At 53.1% G+C, this 17,836-nt stretch overlaps 2 protein-coding genes across 8 annotated transcripts in view; both read right to left on the minus strand.

The window, feature by feature from the left end:
* Positions 1–65: 65 nt before the first annotated feature.
* NFKB2 (nuclear factor kappa B subunit 2) lies at positions 66–7,898 on the minus strand. 3 transcript variants are annotated; one of them, XM_081074745.1, is made up of 23 exons: positions 7,730–7,898; positions 6,339–6,429; positions 5,977–6,058; positions 5,820–5,860; positions 5,464–5,562; positions 5,233–5,384; positions 4,870–4,976; positions 4,623–4,781; positions 4,218–4,322; positions 4,004–4,089; positions 3,784–3,922; positions 3,415–3,543; positions 3,076–3,285; positions 2,853–2,994; positions 2,330–2,444; positions 2,024–2,237; positions 1,706–1,875; positions 1,499–1,601; positions 1,232–1,383; positions 1,035–1,104; positions 684–856; positions 448–559; positions 66–345 (listed from the first exon to the last, which is right to left on the minus strand). In XM_081074745.1, the coding sequence occupies exons 2-23, from the start codon at positions 6,357–6,359 to the stop codon at positions 224–226; spliced, it is 2,703 nt and encodes a 900-aa protein (XP_080930871.1). In that variant the 5' UTR covers positions 6,360–6,429; positions 7,730–7,898; the 3' UTR covers positions 66–223. The 3 variants fall into 3 exon arrangements, with proteins under 3 accessions (XP_080930871.1, XP_080930872.1, XP_080930873.1); XM_081074746.1 differs by lacking the exon at positions 7,730–7,898 and having other exon boundaries at positions 6,339–6,663; XM_081074747.1 differs by lacking the exon at positions 7,730–7,898 and having other exon boundaries at positions 71–348; positions 6,339–6,522.
* Positions 7,899–14,089: 6,191 nt separating this feature from the next.
* The window catches only part of GBF1 (golgi brefeldin A resistant guanine nucleotide exchange factor 1), a 112,471-nt gene continuing 108,724 nt past the window's right edge, over positions 14,090–17,836 (minus strand). For all 5 annotated transcript variants that reach the window (XM_081074683.1, XM_081074681.1, XM_081074682.1 and 2 more), the window contains 7 exons: positions 16,934–17,084; positions 16,697–16,827; positions 16,391–16,492; positions 15,995–16,108; positions 15,667–15,847; positions 15,407–15,535; positions 14,090–14,939 (listed from right to left, as the gene is read on the minus strand). In XM_081074683.1, the coding sequence (XP_080930809.1) occupies positions 14,659–14,939; positions 15,407–15,535; positions 15,667–15,847; positions 15,995–16,108; positions 16,391–16,492; positions 16,697–16,827; positions 16,934–17,084 (1,089 nt within the window). In that variant the 3' untranslated portion in view covers positions 14,090–14,658. The remainder of the gene's footprint in view (positions 14,940–15,406; positions 15,536–15,666; positions 15,848–15,994; positions 16,109–16,390; positions 16,493–16,696; positions 16,828–16,933; positions 17,085–17,836) is intronic.

The raw sequence follows: 17,836 nt of genomic DNA on the forward strand, positions 1-17,836 counted from the left end.
GCTGGACCTCCTTCTCTCTCCAGTGCCTAGCTTGGGGCCAGGGTCAGACAAGTCACTCAGGGGCTGCGATAAGTTGGAGAGGGGGCCGAGCCCCCTCCCTTTCCCATGAGAATCCTTTATTTACCCCAAAAAGGGGTGGGCATGGGGTATTAAATAAGAACTGGAATAGGTGGGGATGCTGTACAGAGGGGCCCAGGAAGGGGGCTGGTGTGTGGACAGCAGTTCAGTGCACCTGAGGCTGGGGGTGCCCGTGGCAGAGCCCTCCTGGTGGCTCAGGGGACAGGCCCAGCTTCTCGGTCTCCTGTTCCACTGACTGGCTCCCATATGCACTGTCCTCCTTCACTTCTGCTGGGGGAGTGGACACAGGGAAAGGGACAGGAAAGAGTCAAGGCCTTCGGCCTCCCACTCACAAGGCCCAGATCCATCTTCCAGGTAGGACCCTTTTACCTGTACTGGGCAGCTTGTCTCGGGCCTCGGGACCCCTCAGCAGCCTCACTCCTTCCTCTAGGCCCATGTCAGACAGAGCTTCCAGCAGGCCTGCCAAGTCCCCACCAGCCAGCTGGAGAGAAGGAAGGGGTATAGTTAGGGCGTGGGGTCAGGAGTTCTGGGGCCAAGGAAGCACGTGGGATCTGAGACCGGGGAAAGGCAGCCAGTCACAGAGCAGGAAATGGGGTCCGACCGACCTTGTAACTGCGCAGGAGGCTGCCGCTGGGTGAGGTTGTCTTTCGGTAAGTGTCCACCAGACTGCGCAGCCCCAGCCGCTCTGCCAGCTCTGCCCAGCTTCCCTGAGCTTCGGGCCCATCTAGCAGATGCTCCAGGTTCTGTAGGACTGTATCCTCAAGTGGCAGCTCTGGCCCTGAGGGGGACACACACACAGATTACCAATGACCTCTAGAGATAAGTATAGGCACAGACCCATGGATACCACCTTTCTTTTACGGCAACTGGACAGACAAGGCAGAGCCCTTCAGAGAAGGAGAAGAGACCTCTGTGAGCAGGGGGCAGGGGGTTGGCAATGGGTGAAGAGATCTCACCTGCAGGGCTGGGTGGGGTCAGGGGGAGCGCCTTGGTGTCCTGAGCAGCATTTAGCAGCAAGGTCTTCACCTGGGGAGAGAGCCTCAGTCTCGACTACCCCCATCCCAGCCCTAAAGCCTGAGTACGACACGCTGCACCCCCTCCCTAATCCCAGACCCCCTGTTCCCTGGTACTTCTAGTCCTAGGCCGACCTCACCTTGGTGCTGCGAGTGAGGTCAACAGGTGTGTGGCCCCGGAAATTGCTTTGGGTGTCCCTCTCGGGCTCCTCAGAATCGGAGTCGCTACCAGAGGTGGGGGGCGAAGGCAGTGGGCACAGGGGCTCCTCGTTCTCTGCGTGGATGTCAGCACCTGGGGGAGGGAGGGAAATGGGAGTCCACGTTAAGGACTGCAGAGTGGGGGGAATGGGAGCCACCCCGTTTCCTCTTTCCAGTCCTGTTCATATGCCCACGAAGGTGAGACTGACCAGCCTTTAAAAGGAGGCGTGTGAGTGTTGGGGATCCCAATCCAGCTGCCAGGTGTAAGGGTGTGTTTCCCGCAAAGGTTCGAGCATTCACATTGGCACGGAGCTGTGGGGTGCAAGGGAGTTGTGAATCGCAGCCCCAACCGACCGGCTGCCCCTTCGCCCCCATATCTTCACCATCCTTGGTCCCTCCACAGTCCTCATTCCCACCTTGGTGACCAGATGGGTAACCAAGCCCAGCTCCTCCATCTCCGTGGCTAGATGCAGAGCTGTTCGGCCCCCCTGCCGCTCTGCAGCCTCCACTTCAGCACCGCTGTCCACTAGCAGATCCAGGCACTCGGGGCTTCGGGCACGGACCGCAAGGTGTACTGGGTACAGCCCTAGGGACACAGGAGTCTCAGCCTGCGGCTGTGACTCCAATGTGGGCCCCTAACCAGCTGACTTCCACATCTCATGTTCACCCTAGGCACCAGTTACCCTCCCTGGTCCCCACCCTTGCCCCTGCTCCAGATGAGGTGAAGAACTCACCTTCGAAGTCCGGCATGTGCAACAGTTGGGGCATGGCAGGCACCCCACTCTGCAGCAGAGCACGAAGCAGGTTGGGGGCACTGGCACCAGCCCGCAGTGCCAGGTGCACCGCTGAGTCTCCGTGCCGATCCAGTAGCGCTGGGTCTGCGCCTACCTGCAGCAGGAAGCTCACCACGCTCGTCTGTCCGGTGATCACCGCCAGGTGTAGGGGCGTCTGGGCACGCAGGCGGAGTGAGCCAGGCGTGCCCCTGGCCTAGACCCACCTGCCTTCCAACCCCTCCCCTCTCACCAGTAGGCGCCCCTGACCTGGTGCAGGTGGTTGGTGAGGTTGACAACACCGAGGTGCCGGGCATGGAAGATGACATGGGCTATCTGCTCGATGACACTGGTCTGCCCGTGGATGATGGCTAGGTGCAGGGGCCTGGGGGTTGGGGAGTGAGACTCTGGCCTAGCAGGCCCAGCCACTCAGAGCACCCTCTACTCTTAAAACCTCCACCATCTCCATAATCTCCTTGCCTGGGGCCTGTTGACCCCAGATGTTTCCAAGGGCAACACAGCACCTGAACTTAATCCTTCCTGAGCACTGTTTGAGGTAGGTAAGTACTATTATTGTGCCCCTCTGATGGTCAACAAAACTGGAGAGACTAAGGACCTTGAACAGAACTACTAGTACATAGCGAGGTCAGACTTGAAAGCGGGTCCGGCCAACTCCAGGGCCCTGGCTCTCTGCGGGTCTGTCCCTCCCCGCACCCCATGAGCTTGCATTGGGCGCCGAGTCCCGGACCCCCACCCTGCGAGCCCCACCACTCCCGCCCGCCCGCCCACCTACGTGTCTCCGTTCTCGTCCTGCGCCATCAGCAGGTGGCGCTGTCCCGCCAGCAGCGCGCGCGCGTCCGCCGTGACGCCGTAGTCCAGCAGGGCTCGGGCGCTGCGCTGCGCCAGGCCGAACAGGCGCGCGTTGTACTCCCGGGCTGGGGGCGACAGGGGGCGTGGGCGGGGGGCGAGGTTTCCCACCCGCAGCGTCTCGACCGCCCGGATTCTGGGGATCATACCTCGCTGCAGTAGCTCCGGGGCTTGCGGTTCAGGTTGGGGGGCCTCGGGGGACGCGCTCCGTTCTGCTGCGGCTTCCCCAGCATCCCTGCCAGGCGCCCCGGCAGCCATTTGCGCCCCGCCCCCGCCTCCTGGGTAACAGCCCATTGGGGCCGGGCCGGACTGGTAGGGGCTGTAGGCCAAGGAGGAGGGGAAAAAGCCGAGGCTGCCACCTGTGGAGACAGGCAGGGCTGTGGGGAGGGGGCAACAGCCAGGACGCTCCCAAATTTCTTCCCCCACAACTTCTCTCCCTTTTCCCCCTCCCTCCTCCATCGCCCTTCACTCCACAAGCACCCCCTCACCTCCTCCTCCAGCTCCTCCATAACCCCCAGCGGAGCCCCCAGAGCCTCCACCCATGTGGGAGCCACCCCCGAAAGGCTGGGAGAAGGTGGGCAAGGCTTTCCTTCGCTTCCGCTGCACCTCCTCCTTGTCTGGGGGCAGAGGGAAATGAGACGTTAGAACCCCAACTCATGGGCCAATCCTTAAGAGCCCTGTCCCAAGGTTGGTAATGGCCCTTTCTCCCAAAGCCCTCAGGCTGGCTCCTAGGACCACTTCTGCCTGAGACCTTCCCCACACCTAACTTGACTCACAGGTCTCCTGATCTAATTCTTGGATCCCTCGCGCCCAGCCCCCACCCTCCAGCCACCCTAGGATCTTCAGCCCAGCTCCACCTTCCACCAGCGGGTAATAGGTGAACTGTTTGGAATCAGAGACATCCCCTCCACGCTTGCGTTTCAGTTGCAGGAAAACGGTTACAGGGCGCTCGATCTTCATCTTGTGATAGGGAGGCGTCCGGAACACAATGGCATACTGGGGCAGAAGGAAGATGTAAGGTGTCACTGAGTCCTTGGCCTAGATGGGCCCCCAGGCCTGGCCCCAGCTCTAAGGTACCTGTTTATGAACATCTGTGGGAGAGAAGTCCCCAAAGGCCTGCCATCCATTCTCATCATCCTCATAGAACCGAACCTCAATGTCATCTACAGGGAAAATTGAAACTTGGCCACAGCTCTTAGTGGAATCTCCAGGGCCATTTGTCCTGAAGTTTCCCTGGCCCTCAATCTTTACACTCAGTGTCCCTAGCTCCCAGCTTGGGCTCCAGCCTCACCTTTCTGCACCTTGTCACAAAGTAGATAAACCTCGTCTCCACCCCGCACAGAGCCGGCTGTCTTGTCCATTCGGGAAATCTTCAGGTTTGAGGCCCCAGGAGACTCTATGGGGGTGAGATATCAATTATTTGAGATGATGTAGGAGTCAAGGCCCTATTTGTGGAACCAGGTGCTTTGTGTCATTATCTGAACAGCACCAAGAGATACAGGAACCTCTAGTATCTTCATTTACCCAAGACGGAAGCCATGCTCAAGAGAGGGGAAATGACTTGCTCAAGATCACGGAGCTCATACATGGTGGGGCAAAGTTCAAACTAAGGCCTTTTTGACTCCACAGATTGAGGTTGCCTCCCATGCTCTTTCTGACACCCAGGCCTTGCCTTCTAGGTAGTCAGGATACTCACTGCTGTCGTGGATGGGCTGGGAGATAACAGGTTTCAGGGGCAGGGAGAAGGAGCCGTCACTGGCTCGAAGGAAGGCAGAAAAGCGCAGTCGCACAATGCTCAGATCCATCACCTTCTTCAGCTCCTTGGCCTCCTGCTCCAGCTCCCGACGTTCAGCCTCTGGGTGGTGACACACGTGACGCTTGGACACCTCCTCCTCTATTCCTTCCATGACCACCTCCCATGGCCTCCTACCTCCCCCCCATACCCGTAAGGCCCTGAGGCCTGGAGCGGAGTCGCTGCCTCTGAAGTTTTTGTATCATGATCTCCATCATGTTCTTCTTGGTCACATGCAGGACGCCCAGGTTGTTAAATCTGGGTGAGGGAGGGGGAGTCAGAGATCTTGCAGACAGTTCTTTCTTCCTGAGGCACCCCTCCCACTGCCGGGGCTCAGCACAGCCCTACTTCCTCTAGGAGGCTTTTCTGGTTTTTACTTGGGGCCTTGGGTTCTGGGGCCAACCTAAGTCTTTCCCCTTGGTCAGATGCTAAGTTCAGAGAGGTGGGCTGGGGCCTAGGACTGGCAGGCAATGAGGGGGCATGCCACTGGGGGGCAGGGGTGGGAGACACCTACTGGGCAGTCATGTCCTTGGGCCCCACAGACACGGCGCAGACCCCCAGTTCCGAGCACTGCTTGCCCACCAGGCTGTGGGCGTGAGCACGAGGTGGGTCACTGTGCGTTACCAGGTCCACCTCGATCTTGGCTGGTCCCTCGTAGTTACAGATCTAGGAGGGGTGAAGGCTGTCAGTAATGCCCCTGGACACACTGTCCACTAGCCCTCCCTCAAGCACCACCCTTGCTCACCTTTACAGTGGGATACGTTTTCCGGCCCTTCTCGCTAGAGGCACCTGGCAGTCCTCCATGGGAGGGGCCTTCACAGCCATATCGAAATCGGAAGCCTCGCTGAAGGTCCCAGGGCAGAGTGACATTGTGACCAGGAGGGCCCCCCCCAGCCAGCCATACCCCCTGCCGGCAGTGACCATAATGACTGGTAGTGCCTGTCCTGAACCACAACCACACTACAGATTCAGCAGAGGCCAACCATCCCAACGCAACGTGGCTTCTGTGGTCAGTGACCCTCCCCATGACCACCCAGCTACAACAACCCCATCTGCCCTCAAAGCTGAAGCCATCCCACACCATCCCTTCCACTCACTCACCTGCTTAGGCTGTTCCACAATCACCAGGTATGGTCCATCAGCTGGGGACAGAGGGGCCTTGCTGATCCCGGCTCTCTGACCCATCCCCAAGGCAGAGGGCACATACTCCTCCCTCCCGCTCCCTCTAAGACCAGGGGAGGTCAGAGGACTTATCAACCTGTGTCTAGGGCTGGCTCCTTGGGCTCCACAATGGATGGGTTGAATTTGAAATCATCGTATTCAATGATGCCATCCAGATCCTGGTTTGGAGACAGAATGGGATGGCAGCTGATTCGAAGCCACCCCCAGAGCCCTCTACCTCCCAGCTCTCTAAGCCCGCAGTAATCACCCCCTCTCCTCCCCAGGCCCATAAGAGAGCTCCCATTGGAAGCAGTTTGCAGACAGACTAACAGGCAGGCTGAGATAAAGTGAAGGTGCTACAGGTGTAGGGGAGCAGAGGGGACTCCGACAGACCCGCAGACTACCAGACAAACACAGGGGGTCAGCCAGCCGGGTTTGGGGCCAGGCGGAGTGACTCACTGGGTCGTAGCAACTCTCCATGTCTCTGGGGTAGGCCCGGCTGTGTGGCGACTCCGGCCGGGTTCTCTTTCCCAGAGTTTCAGTCGCCCGCCTTGGGTCGGGGTTGGGGGGTGGGGGGAAGTGGCAGGGGGGCGGGAGAGACAGATCAGGACCGGAATAGAGAGGAGAGGGGGGCCCAGAATTGGGGGAGGGTCGGATATCCTCCAGCCACCCGTCCGGGTGTGGCGGACGAGATCCGGTGGAGCGCGAGATCGGGAGCTGGGCTGGGCCGGGCCGGGGAAGGGGCAGGAAAGTTAGAACAGCTTAGGAAAGTCCCGAAAATACCAGGGGGGAGGCGGGGCCGGAGGGGGCGGGCCTGGAAATGACGCCACTGGCCACGCCCCCGCGGCGGGAGGGGCGCCAGGTTGGCGGCGCTGTCTTGTGGACACTCGCAGCTAGTCTGTGGGCAGAGGGGCAACCAGACCTAGCGAAGCCCCCCGTGTGGGTTGGGCCCCTCTCCTCACTCCAGAGACCCGAGGCTCTTTCACGGCTGGGAGAGGCTCCAAGCCCCGGGCCAGTCCTACCTCCCGCCCCTTTCACCTCCCCCATCCTGGAGTAACCTTGGGATTTTCTACCCTGAGAAGGGCCACGGCTGATTCACCCCGGGGGCTTTTGGGGGGACATTCCTGCTGTAGGAAGGCCTCCTCCCCGAAGGCCTGTAGGCGGGGGCTCTTCCCAGCGGGGGGCCCCGGGGTTCTGCCCCGAGAACCAGTCTCTTGGGCCGCGGAGCTAGGGGAGGAAAGGTGTCTCCTCCTTGGGATGGGTTCCTCTGTTCCCTCTCCTCGAAACACCTCGATAGCCGTTGACTCCCACAACACATGAGTTTTGGGTGCCCACGCCCCTGCCCCAGTCCCAAAGCCATTTGTAATACTTGTGTGTCTCCATCACAGGTATACAAGTGTGTTTCAGCTCATGTGCTTGCGTGCGTGTTGTGTGTGCATGGCGTCAACATGCGTGTGCAGCTGAGTATGTCTGTGTACAGGTGAGTGTCCTTAAACGTCTCAGTGTGTACACGTCTGAGCATATATTGATATGTAAAGGCGCAGGTGAGCATATATTTGAGTTTGTGCATGAAGGGTATGGGTCCAGGCTCACCTGTGCACGGGTGAGCGTGTTTGCGTGTGCATTTGTGTGCGAGTTTGAGTGATGGACTGTGCACTCGCCGGCTTACGTACAAGTCCGCGTGTTTTGTACAAGGATGTTGATGTGTATCCGGGTGTCTTGTTCGTGTGGGTGCTCTCTGTGTGTGTGCATATGCCTTCTCCAGCTCTGAGTCTCCATCAGTTTAGCACACACTCCTCCCGCCCTTCCCCGAGTCCTGGCCACCCAGGGGTCTGAACCCGGCCACTCACCGCGGCGGCGGCTCCGGTTCCGGCTTCTCTCCCGGCCCGACCCACCTGGGACGGGTCGCGACACCTCTCCAGCTACCAGCGCTCCAGTGGGGAAAGCCCCTTTACCGCCCCCGGGAGGGGGGAATTCCCGTGACGTTGCCGTGCGTCACGTCCCATGCCCTTTTTCATTGGCTGAAAGTTTAACTCCGGACGCGCATAACCAATCCGGAACGTCTCAGGCGCGCCCCTTAGGGGCAAATATTCGCACAGCGCGGGGAATCGGGAGTGGGTATGACGGTCAGCCAGGCGTGGGCTCCGGTGGGGGGACCAGTCCCAGGCGGGATCCGCTGACCGAGCACCATCCCCCGGTCGACGCCCCGGCTCCAGTCTCCTCACCCACTCAGGCCTGCCTCAGACGGCCGGCAGCCCCGCTGCTACTCGGCTTACGCTGCGCCTAACGCTTGGCCACCTCTGGAACTGGGGAACCCCAGGGGGAAGCTGACCAGCCCAAGTCCTTCTGTCCCCCGCCCGGAGCGGGGCCCCGTTGCCGAGAAGTTAGGGGAAGAGGAAGGAAGCTGATCTTTCAGTCGGTCCCAGGGTGCCATCTGGCGGCCCCCTTCTGGAGCCGCAAGGAGACCGCGTAATCCTTTTTCTGTTTCTAACTCATTGTGCCCTGGAAAAGACCACCTGGACCTAAACTTATTCTATAAATGGCAGGTTCACAGAGGGCCAGATTTTAAGACCTAAGCTCAGGAGCTCCGTGCTGGGAAAGGGAAATAAGGTGTTTATCTGGGAGACTCAGGCTGTGCTCATCCATCACGGAGATTTGGAATATTAGAGTTAAAGAGACATCCACAATCTTAATAGTTCAAACTTCCTCTGATGTAGGAAATTGCCTTTTATATAGTTCCCAAAGTACGCTTCACACTTCTAGTGGCAGCAAGGTCACTTTCACAAAGTACTGACTCCCAGGCCGGACATCTCTGGTTGGTAGAATTTCTCTTTAGAAGGTGCCATGAGTAATCTCCATTCCTGGAGTCCTACGTTGGGCTCACAGTGGAACACAGACTGTTTGTTGTTTCAGATCTTTCCTGCAACTTGCCCCTGACCTTCTAAATAATGGAATTACAGGCCTGCACTAGCTATGCATAAAGGGAGACTATTATGGGCCTTGATTTGGGCTATTTCCTATTACTTCCCTTTCCTCTTCATCTTGCCCACAAATGGAATGTGCCAGGTACTATGTTAAGGTACTTCAGTATAAGTTCTCGTTCTTCCTCCCAACAACTCTAGAAGATAAATATTACCTTTCTTTACTGATGAAGTAATTAAGTCTCAGAGAGGTGAAGTAATACAGCTAGAAAAGGACAGAGTGAGAATTCAAACCCAGTCTGTTAGCTCTGGGATGAAGCTTTACCCAGAAATTCATATAAAATAAAGCAGGCCTTTCCACCCAACTGTGGGCCTTTCAAGTGATTATCATAAGATACCATCAAACAATTTGCTGAAATCCAGGGATACTGCCTACGACATTCCCCCGGTAAATCAGTTCCTTAACCCTTAAATTAAAATGGAAGGTTAAATTTTAAAATGGGCAGGGGACCTGCATAGACATTTCTCCAGAGGACATACGGGTACAGATGGCCAATGGACATGAAAAGATGCTCAAAGTCACTAATCCTCAGAGAAATGCAATTTAAAACCACAATGAGCTATCACCTCACACCTGTCAGAATGGCTATCATCAATAAATCAACAAACATGTGTTGGTGAGGATGTGGAGAAAAGGGAACCCTCATACACTGTTAGTGGGATTGCAAATTGGTGCAACCATTATGGGAAACAGTGAGGAGGTTCCTTAAAAAATTAAAAATAGAATTACTTCATGACCCAGCAATTCTACTTCTGGGTATTTATCTGATGAAATCCAAAACATTAATTTGAAAAGATATATGCACACCTATGTTCACTGCAGTGCTATTTACAATAGCTAAAATATGGAAGCAACCTAATTCTCCTCAATAGAGGATTTGGTAAAGATGTGGTACATATATGTACAATGGAATATTACTCGCCATAAAAAAATGAAACATTACCATTTGTGATAACATGGATGGATCTAGAGGGTATTATGCTTAGTGAAATAAGTCAGACAGAGAAAGACAAATACCATATGGTCTCCCTTATATGTGGAATCTAAAGAACAGAATAAATAATAAAACAAAACAGAGACAGTCTCACAGATACAAACAAACTGATGGTTGCCAGATGGGAGAGGGATTCGGGGGCTAGGTAAAAAAGGTGAAGGCATTAAGAAGTACACATTGGTAGTTACATAATAGTCATGGGGATGTAAAGTACAGCATAGGGAATATAGTCAATAATATTGTAATAACTATGTATAGTGTCAGATGGGTACTAATCAGGGGGATCACTTTGTAAATTATATAAATGTCTAACTGCTATGCTGTGCGTATGAAACTAATATAATGTTGAATGTAGAATGTAATCGAAAAAATAAATAAAACGGAAGGAGGTTAGTTTGGAATATTCTAACTTAGTGAACCTGTGCTGGTCACCATTGATCATGACTGTCCCTTTAAAATGCTCATAAACCACCAGCTGAAACTGGCATGAATATTTCCAGTCTCCACGTTTCTAAAAGCACCCCTAGGGTTTAGCTATTTCAGTTATAAGCTTCTGAACTATAATTCATTTATCTGAAGATTTTAAAAAAGAAAAGCCTTTGTTATAGAAAATTTCAAACATAAAAACTGGAGAACAGTATAATAAACCACCATGTACCCATCAATCAGCTCCCAACAATTCTCAATGTTGACCTGGAAATTTTGACTGACTCAAAGTTTATGGTCAGTTGCTATAGCCTCATCTATCTGGGCTTAGAAAACCCATTGTTTGTTCACTAATTTCCAACCGAATGATTATCTGTTTCTGTATCTAGGGCTATTGGCCCAAAGCAGACACACCATAAAGTCACTGTATTCATTCACCAATGAATAGTGTGGGCCTACTCTAGAAATCAGTGTCTTTGTTTGCAGATAAAAATCAAATGAATGTATGTCAGTTGGTGATCAGTATGATGGAGAAAAAGAGGGCAAGGGGAGGGGGTAAAGGGTGACAAGGGTTTTATACGTAGCAGACAGGGCAGGCTTTTCTGATAACACTTGAACAGTGACGTGAAAAAAGGGAGTGAGTGAGTTGTGTGAATATCTGGGGGAAGAGCATTCCCGGTGGAGGGACTAGCAGCGTAAAGACCTGACACAAATGCGTTTGGCACATTTGAAGACAAGCAAAGTTAGGCAAGTGGGATAAAGTAAGAACTTTGCATTTTATTCTGAATGAGATGGAAAGCCACTTGAGCAACGGAGTGAAAATGATATGACGTTTTAAAAAGGCCCATTTTGGCTGCTGTGTGGACGGTACATAGATCTACGGAGACCGTGGGACTAGAATGTAGGAGGGAGAGCGGTAGTGGCTTAAACTTGGCTGGTAGTAGGTGAGCATGGTGGGAAGTAGTCACGTTCTATATAAATTTGAAAGATAGAAGCAACACTACTTGCTGAGGAATTGGATGTAGGATGTGAGAAAAGAGGGGGTTGAGTTGTCCTTTAGTGACATGGGGCAGACTGGGAGAAGAGCAGATTCCTAGCGGGGGTAATCAAGAATTTTTCCTTTGAAGTTTGTTATGTTTGAGAGCCTATGAGGCGTGCAAGTGGAGATGATGTGGGTGGTTGGACATAAAGTCAGTGCAATGGATGGTATTTAAAGTCTTGACAGTGGACGTTACCCAGCAATTGAGTGGAGAGAAAAGACTTGAGGACAAGAGCTGAGCCCTGAGGCATGCTAATGTTCAGAGGCTGTGGAGATGAGGAAGAGAAAACAAAAGAAATTGAAAAGGCATGGCCAGTATCTCAGAAACCAGTGAAGAGTATTTCAAGGAGGGGGTGATAAACTGTTTACCTGAACTAAAGTTCCTTCTCAACTGAAGCCCAGGAGCTGAGGTGGGGTTCTGCTTCCTCAAGGCCATTTGTCTCCTAAGCAGTGAGCACTAAGCAAAGGTAAATACTGAGAGCTGGAATAGCCACATTTTTCTGTTGTCCTAGCAATTCTGTCCATTGTAGCTAATTCTGTACAGTTGACCTTTGAACAATGCAGGGGTTAGAGGCACTGATTGCCCCCACAGTCAAAAATCCACGTACAACTTTCAACTCCCCCAAAACTTAACTAGTAATTAATTCTTCCCAATATCATTATTATGTGCTTAGAAAATTCATATTTATTCTTGGTTGTGTATATCTCTTTCCAGTTGTCTAATGAATTCTTAGCTTACTAGGTAATAGCCTGTTTCTTCAGATGTTCAACCTTTTATTTCTCATGAGAAGCTACAGAAAAGGTATGTACAGACAGTCCCTGACTTATAATAGTTCAATTTAAGATTTTTCAACTTTACGGTGATGTGAAACTGATACGCCTTCAGTAGAAATTGTGCTTTGAATTTTGATCTTTTCCCAGGCTAGCAATACGCTTGCTGTATGATACTCTCTTGTGATTCTGGGCAGCAGCAAGCTGTAGCTCCCAGTCAGACTCAATCATAAGGGTAAACAGCCAACACTCTACATTATATTCATTGTGTTAGATGATTTTGTCCAACTATAAGCTAATGTAAGTGTTCTGAGCACGTTTAAGGTAGGCTAGGCTAAACTACGATGTTTAGTAGGCTAGGTGTATTAAATGCATTTTTGATTTATGATATTTTCAAGTTATGATGGGTTTATTGGAACATATCCCCATTGTTTGTCAAGGGGTGTTTGTAGCTTTTCTTTTTTTCTCCTTCTTCCTCCTCCCCCCGATTAATGGCAATGTGTCTTTTACTGTAGCAATTTTATTTAAACATTCACCATATTGTTTGATCATACCTCATGTATGTCAGCTGATCTTTCTGTAACAGAATGAGACTTCCGACAGGTTTTCTTTGCTACCAGCAGGGAGATCAGTTAGCAATCACTCCAGCTTCATTCATCTAATTTTTGCAGACCAACACAGACTTGCCATATTCCTTTGTTCATAGGATGGTTTTCGGACTTCTTTGCAGCAGCCAACATTCTCTCCCCCACAGGGAAACACACAGAAGCTTCTAAAGCAGAGCTTGTGGGGCAGAGCTATATTCAGATGGTGGAACAGAGACATCATAGCTGTCATCAAGCCCAAGGCCTTAGTGTCTACCTGAGTGTAGATCCAGGCTTTTCTGCACGCATACAGAAAAGTGCAGATTAGAAGTGTAGTCAGAGTCCTAAGTTTCCCAGGGTCAGGGTCACGAGTCTTCTGGTTGTGTGGAAACTAGGCATGGTCTGGACTACTCGGGAAAGAAGGGAGGGAAGAGGTTAAACTAGTGTGGGAGTTTCAGGCCTCATGTCATTACTTTACCACATCAGGCTGTGCTCATTTCTGAGGAGCCCTTTCATACACCTGAGGGAGGCACTTACAGAGTTCCAGACTTTTGGCAATATCCACATCATTATCCTCATCCACATGGCTGAGCAAAGGGAAGCCTTGGGTGCTACATGATCGAGACAGCTGGGCCCAAATGAAGAGAGCAAGTGCCCCTAACTCTCCATGAGGAGGTCAGCTGGTAGTACAATGGGGTACCACTCCCTGACCTTCCCCCACCCCAGGGGGAAGGGACCATTATAGGGGAGGGAGTCTAGATGATGCAGATGCTTCACTGGGAAAGCTTAATACATAGCATTCTGCATCCATCCCACCCACAGTACCTCAGCCACACTCCCACCTGTTTTACCCTGACGCAAGGGACAGGAAGGGAGGCGTTTTCCAATCACGCTTCAATGACTGGGATGGATGGAGGCTGTGGGGTGGAAGAAACTGTTCCTCTTCAGTTTGGGGCCAAAATGAATGTCCTGTGTCCACACACACACGATCACAGCTGTGGACAAGATGGCCCCCCCCAAGCCCCATTGGGCTCCTTTGTGCTCCTGGACCAGGAGGCGCGTCTGAGGGAAGACTTCTGAATAACCACAGCTCAGCTCTGGTTTCCCTTTGACCACTGTCTAGGCGGTCTCAGGTGTCCCTCTTGGAGCAGTTAGGGAAGAGGACAACTGCACTAACCACTGGGACATCCCTGGTGACAAGGATGCACTACTGTGCTGGGGGAGGGGGCAGGCGGGCAGCAGCAGTGAAGGAATGCTGACCCTAGACCTGCCATCTGGCTGGCTAGTGGCCGGGGGCCACATGGGCCAGACTGTTGGAGGCTCAGTGTGACTTCTGTCAATCAAGGCCCAAGCCCTGGATATCCTAACAACATGGAGCCCACAAGCTCAAGAAGGAAACCAGAGGGAAAGGCAATGATGTTGCTAAGACATTTATTACATCATAAAAAGTCCACTGTTGTCCTGTTTTTCCATATGTACATGCTCCTGTGGGCAGTCGCCCATCCAGCCCCACCTGCCCACCCTCTATGGTGCCAATCAACTCTCCAAACTGACCAACTAATTAATGAAAGAGGAAGAACTGGAGGAAGTGGCCCAGGGCTGATGGGAGTGGGGATGGGAGAGAGAAACAAAGTGCAGAGTGGTTGGTTGGGCTCTCAACGCCTGACCATGGCAGGAGGGGCATGGGGGCGGGCATTGCAGGGCTGGCACAGTGATGCCTCCCCAGAGCTGCCAAGCTGTAGGTGATACCCGAGTGTGTTCTCAGGTTGGACCTCCATGAATGGAAAGCAGAGGAGGAAAAGGTCCTGCAGCCTGACTGGGTCCCAGGAAGGGCTACAGAAGTTCTTTTTCAGGTCCCCATTATTCATATAGCAGCAACGGCAGCTTGGGCTGGGCCTGAAGAGTTTGTGGCCCCTGGGACAGCTGGAAGGGGGGGCCAGGTACGGCCTGGTAGTACTGGTCGTGATATCTGAGGGGCCTGTCTTAGTTCACCTCAGAGGTGGGCATGGGGTCTGTGGGGCGGGGTGTGGCCAGGAGGGGCACTGGTGAGGTGGCTTCGATGAGAGCAGGGTTGAGGATGATGGGAAGAGTCATGGGTGGCACGCCCACCTGCAATGGGGAGGCCAAGGGCTGCAGGATCAGTGGGGGCTGAGCCAGGGGTGGAGGCCCATCTGGGGTAGGGCTCAGCCTGCTGGGGCTAGATGTCACAGGTGATCCAGGGGAGCTGCTGTTGGCAGGTCGGGCGCCCTCAGGCTTCTCAAAGTCTATAGGGAAAGCAGGGTGGCTGCAGTCAGACTCCCTCACACTTCCTACCTGGTTCAGCTGCTCCTCCCCAGTCCTGTGAGCAAAATGGCCCCTCCCAGGATGAATAGTTGGGAATCTCCCTTGAAACTCATTCCAGTGTCAGCTCTCTTATCTTTACCTTCTACCTCCTTTGCTGTACCGCTAGTCAGGTTAACTTTGGTCTGGTCTTTACTATTATCCCTGAAGGGCAGCTTCTGCATATCCTCCAAGACCCTGACCCAGCCTTCTCTTCCCAAGCAGGTAGCTCATCATAGCTTATCTGGTCCTGCCATTTCCCATAGGAAGAACAGGCGAATAGGATTCTCCGGTTCCCTCCCTCCCCTGGCTCACAGCCCATGCGCAACAGCAATCCCAAGCAACCCTGGGCCTCCTCTCAGGCCTCCTGCTTCCTGCTCAACACCCAGCAGGTTAGCTCAGATGGACTCACCACAGGCCCCCAGCTCAGAGGGCATCTCTGGGGGAGGTGGATGGCCAGGTGTCCTGGTGTCCCCAGCAGCAGGAGTCAGGTGGGCTGGGGCCAGAGGTTTTTGGGCATGAGGCTCCATGGGCATGGGGTCTAGGGAGGGCAGAGAATTCAGACGTCAGCTCAGTGCTTCCTTTCAAGTAGCACCCTGAACTACCCACCTAAAGCACAGAGAACTAGTTAGCTTCAGACTCTTTCTGATGAAGTGGGGCTGAACTCCCTACCCTGGATGACAGTCTGCTTGAAGAGCTCATCTCGTAGGTGGGGCAGAAAACAATCAATGCGCTCCCAGGTGATCTCCCAGAGGGCTGAGGGGCTGCCTCCTCGGGCATCTGCACTGTGGAAAATCTCTGCTGTGTCCATCACCAGGAGCATGTTCTTCAGAGACTCAGGGATGGCCTCAGACTGCAGGTGGCAGTGCGACCATGAGAATAGAAAAGAGGGCATGGGGGAATATGGTAAGGAGGAGGTAGCCATGAAGGGGACACAGTAAGTCTTCCCAGCAGGTGGGAAAGAAGTAGGCAGCAGGAGTCGGGCTGAGGTAGAACATACCAGTAAGTCACTGGAGCCTGCGTGCATGTACTTGTCCATGAAGTCCAGGATGGTCAACCAGAGGGCCGCAAAGGTAGAGAGTGACAGCAGTGGAGACAGGTGCTGCAGGAAGACCTATGGCCGGCCAGCCCCTTTGAGCCGAGGGTAGGGTAGGAGCCTTCTGTACCCCTCTCCAAAGCGGTCAGGCAAGCCTGCCCTTTCTTGCATGGGGATCTTAGATCACAGACACCTCTGAATTCCAGAATCCTCCCAGGTCCCTAAGTCCCACTGAGTCTCCATAGCTGGGGGTCCTGAGCACCTACATTGCATCTCTAGGTCCTACCAGAAGCCTTGGCTTCACTCCTGGTGAAGAGGCAGATATAGGAAAGTGGGTGGGTGTACGGTGGTAAGCAGTACCTTAGAGAGCAGGGTGGAAGCCCTCATCCGGGTCTCTTCCATCCCACCCACATCTGCAGGGCTGATGTTCTCCAAGAGCTTGGTCAGTAGAGGAAACAGCACCTGATGGGTAAATAGCCAACATCTCCCTAGCAGGGGCAGTTGGTGGCCTTGCCCCAAGGAAGCCAGGTGCTGGGGTGGATGGGTACAGAGCAGAAGGAAAGGTATGATGCAGGCTGAGGACTGACATTAGGGGCTCTTCAGGCTGCCTGGGTCTCCTAGTCTTAAGGATATGAACTTTCCTTTAAGACTAGAGAGAACTCCTACCTTGTTAAAACAGGACTCCCATTCCAGGGCATCGAGCTTTTGCAGATCATGTACCAGCAGTGCTCGCTGCAGATACGTCAGCGCCTGCATCCGCACCTGGCGCCGGGCATCACAGCAAAGGCAGGCAATACCTGGGGGTGAGAACAGGCTCAGGCTCCTGTAGGCATCTCCATCCTGGTACTTCCCAAGTTCCAGCTCCACCTCTGCCCCTGCCCCGCCTGCTCCCTGGGGGTTTACCCTGCAGCAAAGGGCACCAGCAGTGGGCCCAGAGGGTGCGTGAATCCGCTTCGATCTTCCGGCCACCTGTCTCCAGGTGGCGCTGCTCCTCTGCCCATGAGCTGTAGATAGAGGCCGCCCGAGTGTGCAGGGTGTGCATCAGGTCTAGCAACTGGGGTCACAGGAGGGGCAGGATATGAGTGGGATGAGGTCTGGTAAACCCCCCTGACCCCCAATGTTCACGACCGAGTCCTCAAGTGAGCCCCAAGTACCAATCCCGTCATACTCCACCCCTTCCCACTCCCTTCTTGACTGTATGACTTAGTTGCCCAGTCTGGCCAGTGTTTCCCCGAACTGGGAAGTACTCCTAGTAGGGGAGACCTAAGGAAAGATGTGGACTAAGCATTTAAAAACTGAGTTACACAGTGAGAAAGACACTTTCTCTTCATTCTCGTTTACATCTGATGATTGATAAAACCTCATCATGTTAAACTCATTTTAAAAACAGAAATCACACCTCAGGCTCAGAGGTTTTGATGTCCAATGGTGTCTGGCCAGATTTAATAAAGTTTTGTTTTCATCATTTTCCTAAGGTATTCTATTTAAGGCCATCAGTTCCCCATTTATTTAGTGATATAAAGCCGGCTTATAAAATAAATTTTTGTACGCTTTGAATAGACACAGAATAACTCCGGAAGGTTCTAAAACAAACTGGTGGCAGTGGTTTCTGGTGAGGGGAACTTACTGGCTGCAGACAGGAATGGAATGGGACCTTTGTCTGTTTTTAAGGGTAAACTTGATCTGTTTACCCTTTTGTATCTTTTGAACTTTGTACCATGTGAATATACTACCTATTCAAAAAATAAACCTTAATTTCAAACTTAAGCAAATAAAGCCTTATAGGTGGTCTTGAACAGGAGGACA

Source organism: Rhinolophus hipposideros (assembly GCF_964194185.1).
Source record: "Rhinolophus hipposideros genome assembly, chromosome: 15".
NCBI lineage: Eukaryota > Metazoa > Chordata > Mammalia > Chiroptera > Rhinolophidae > Rhinolophus > Rhinolophus hipposideros.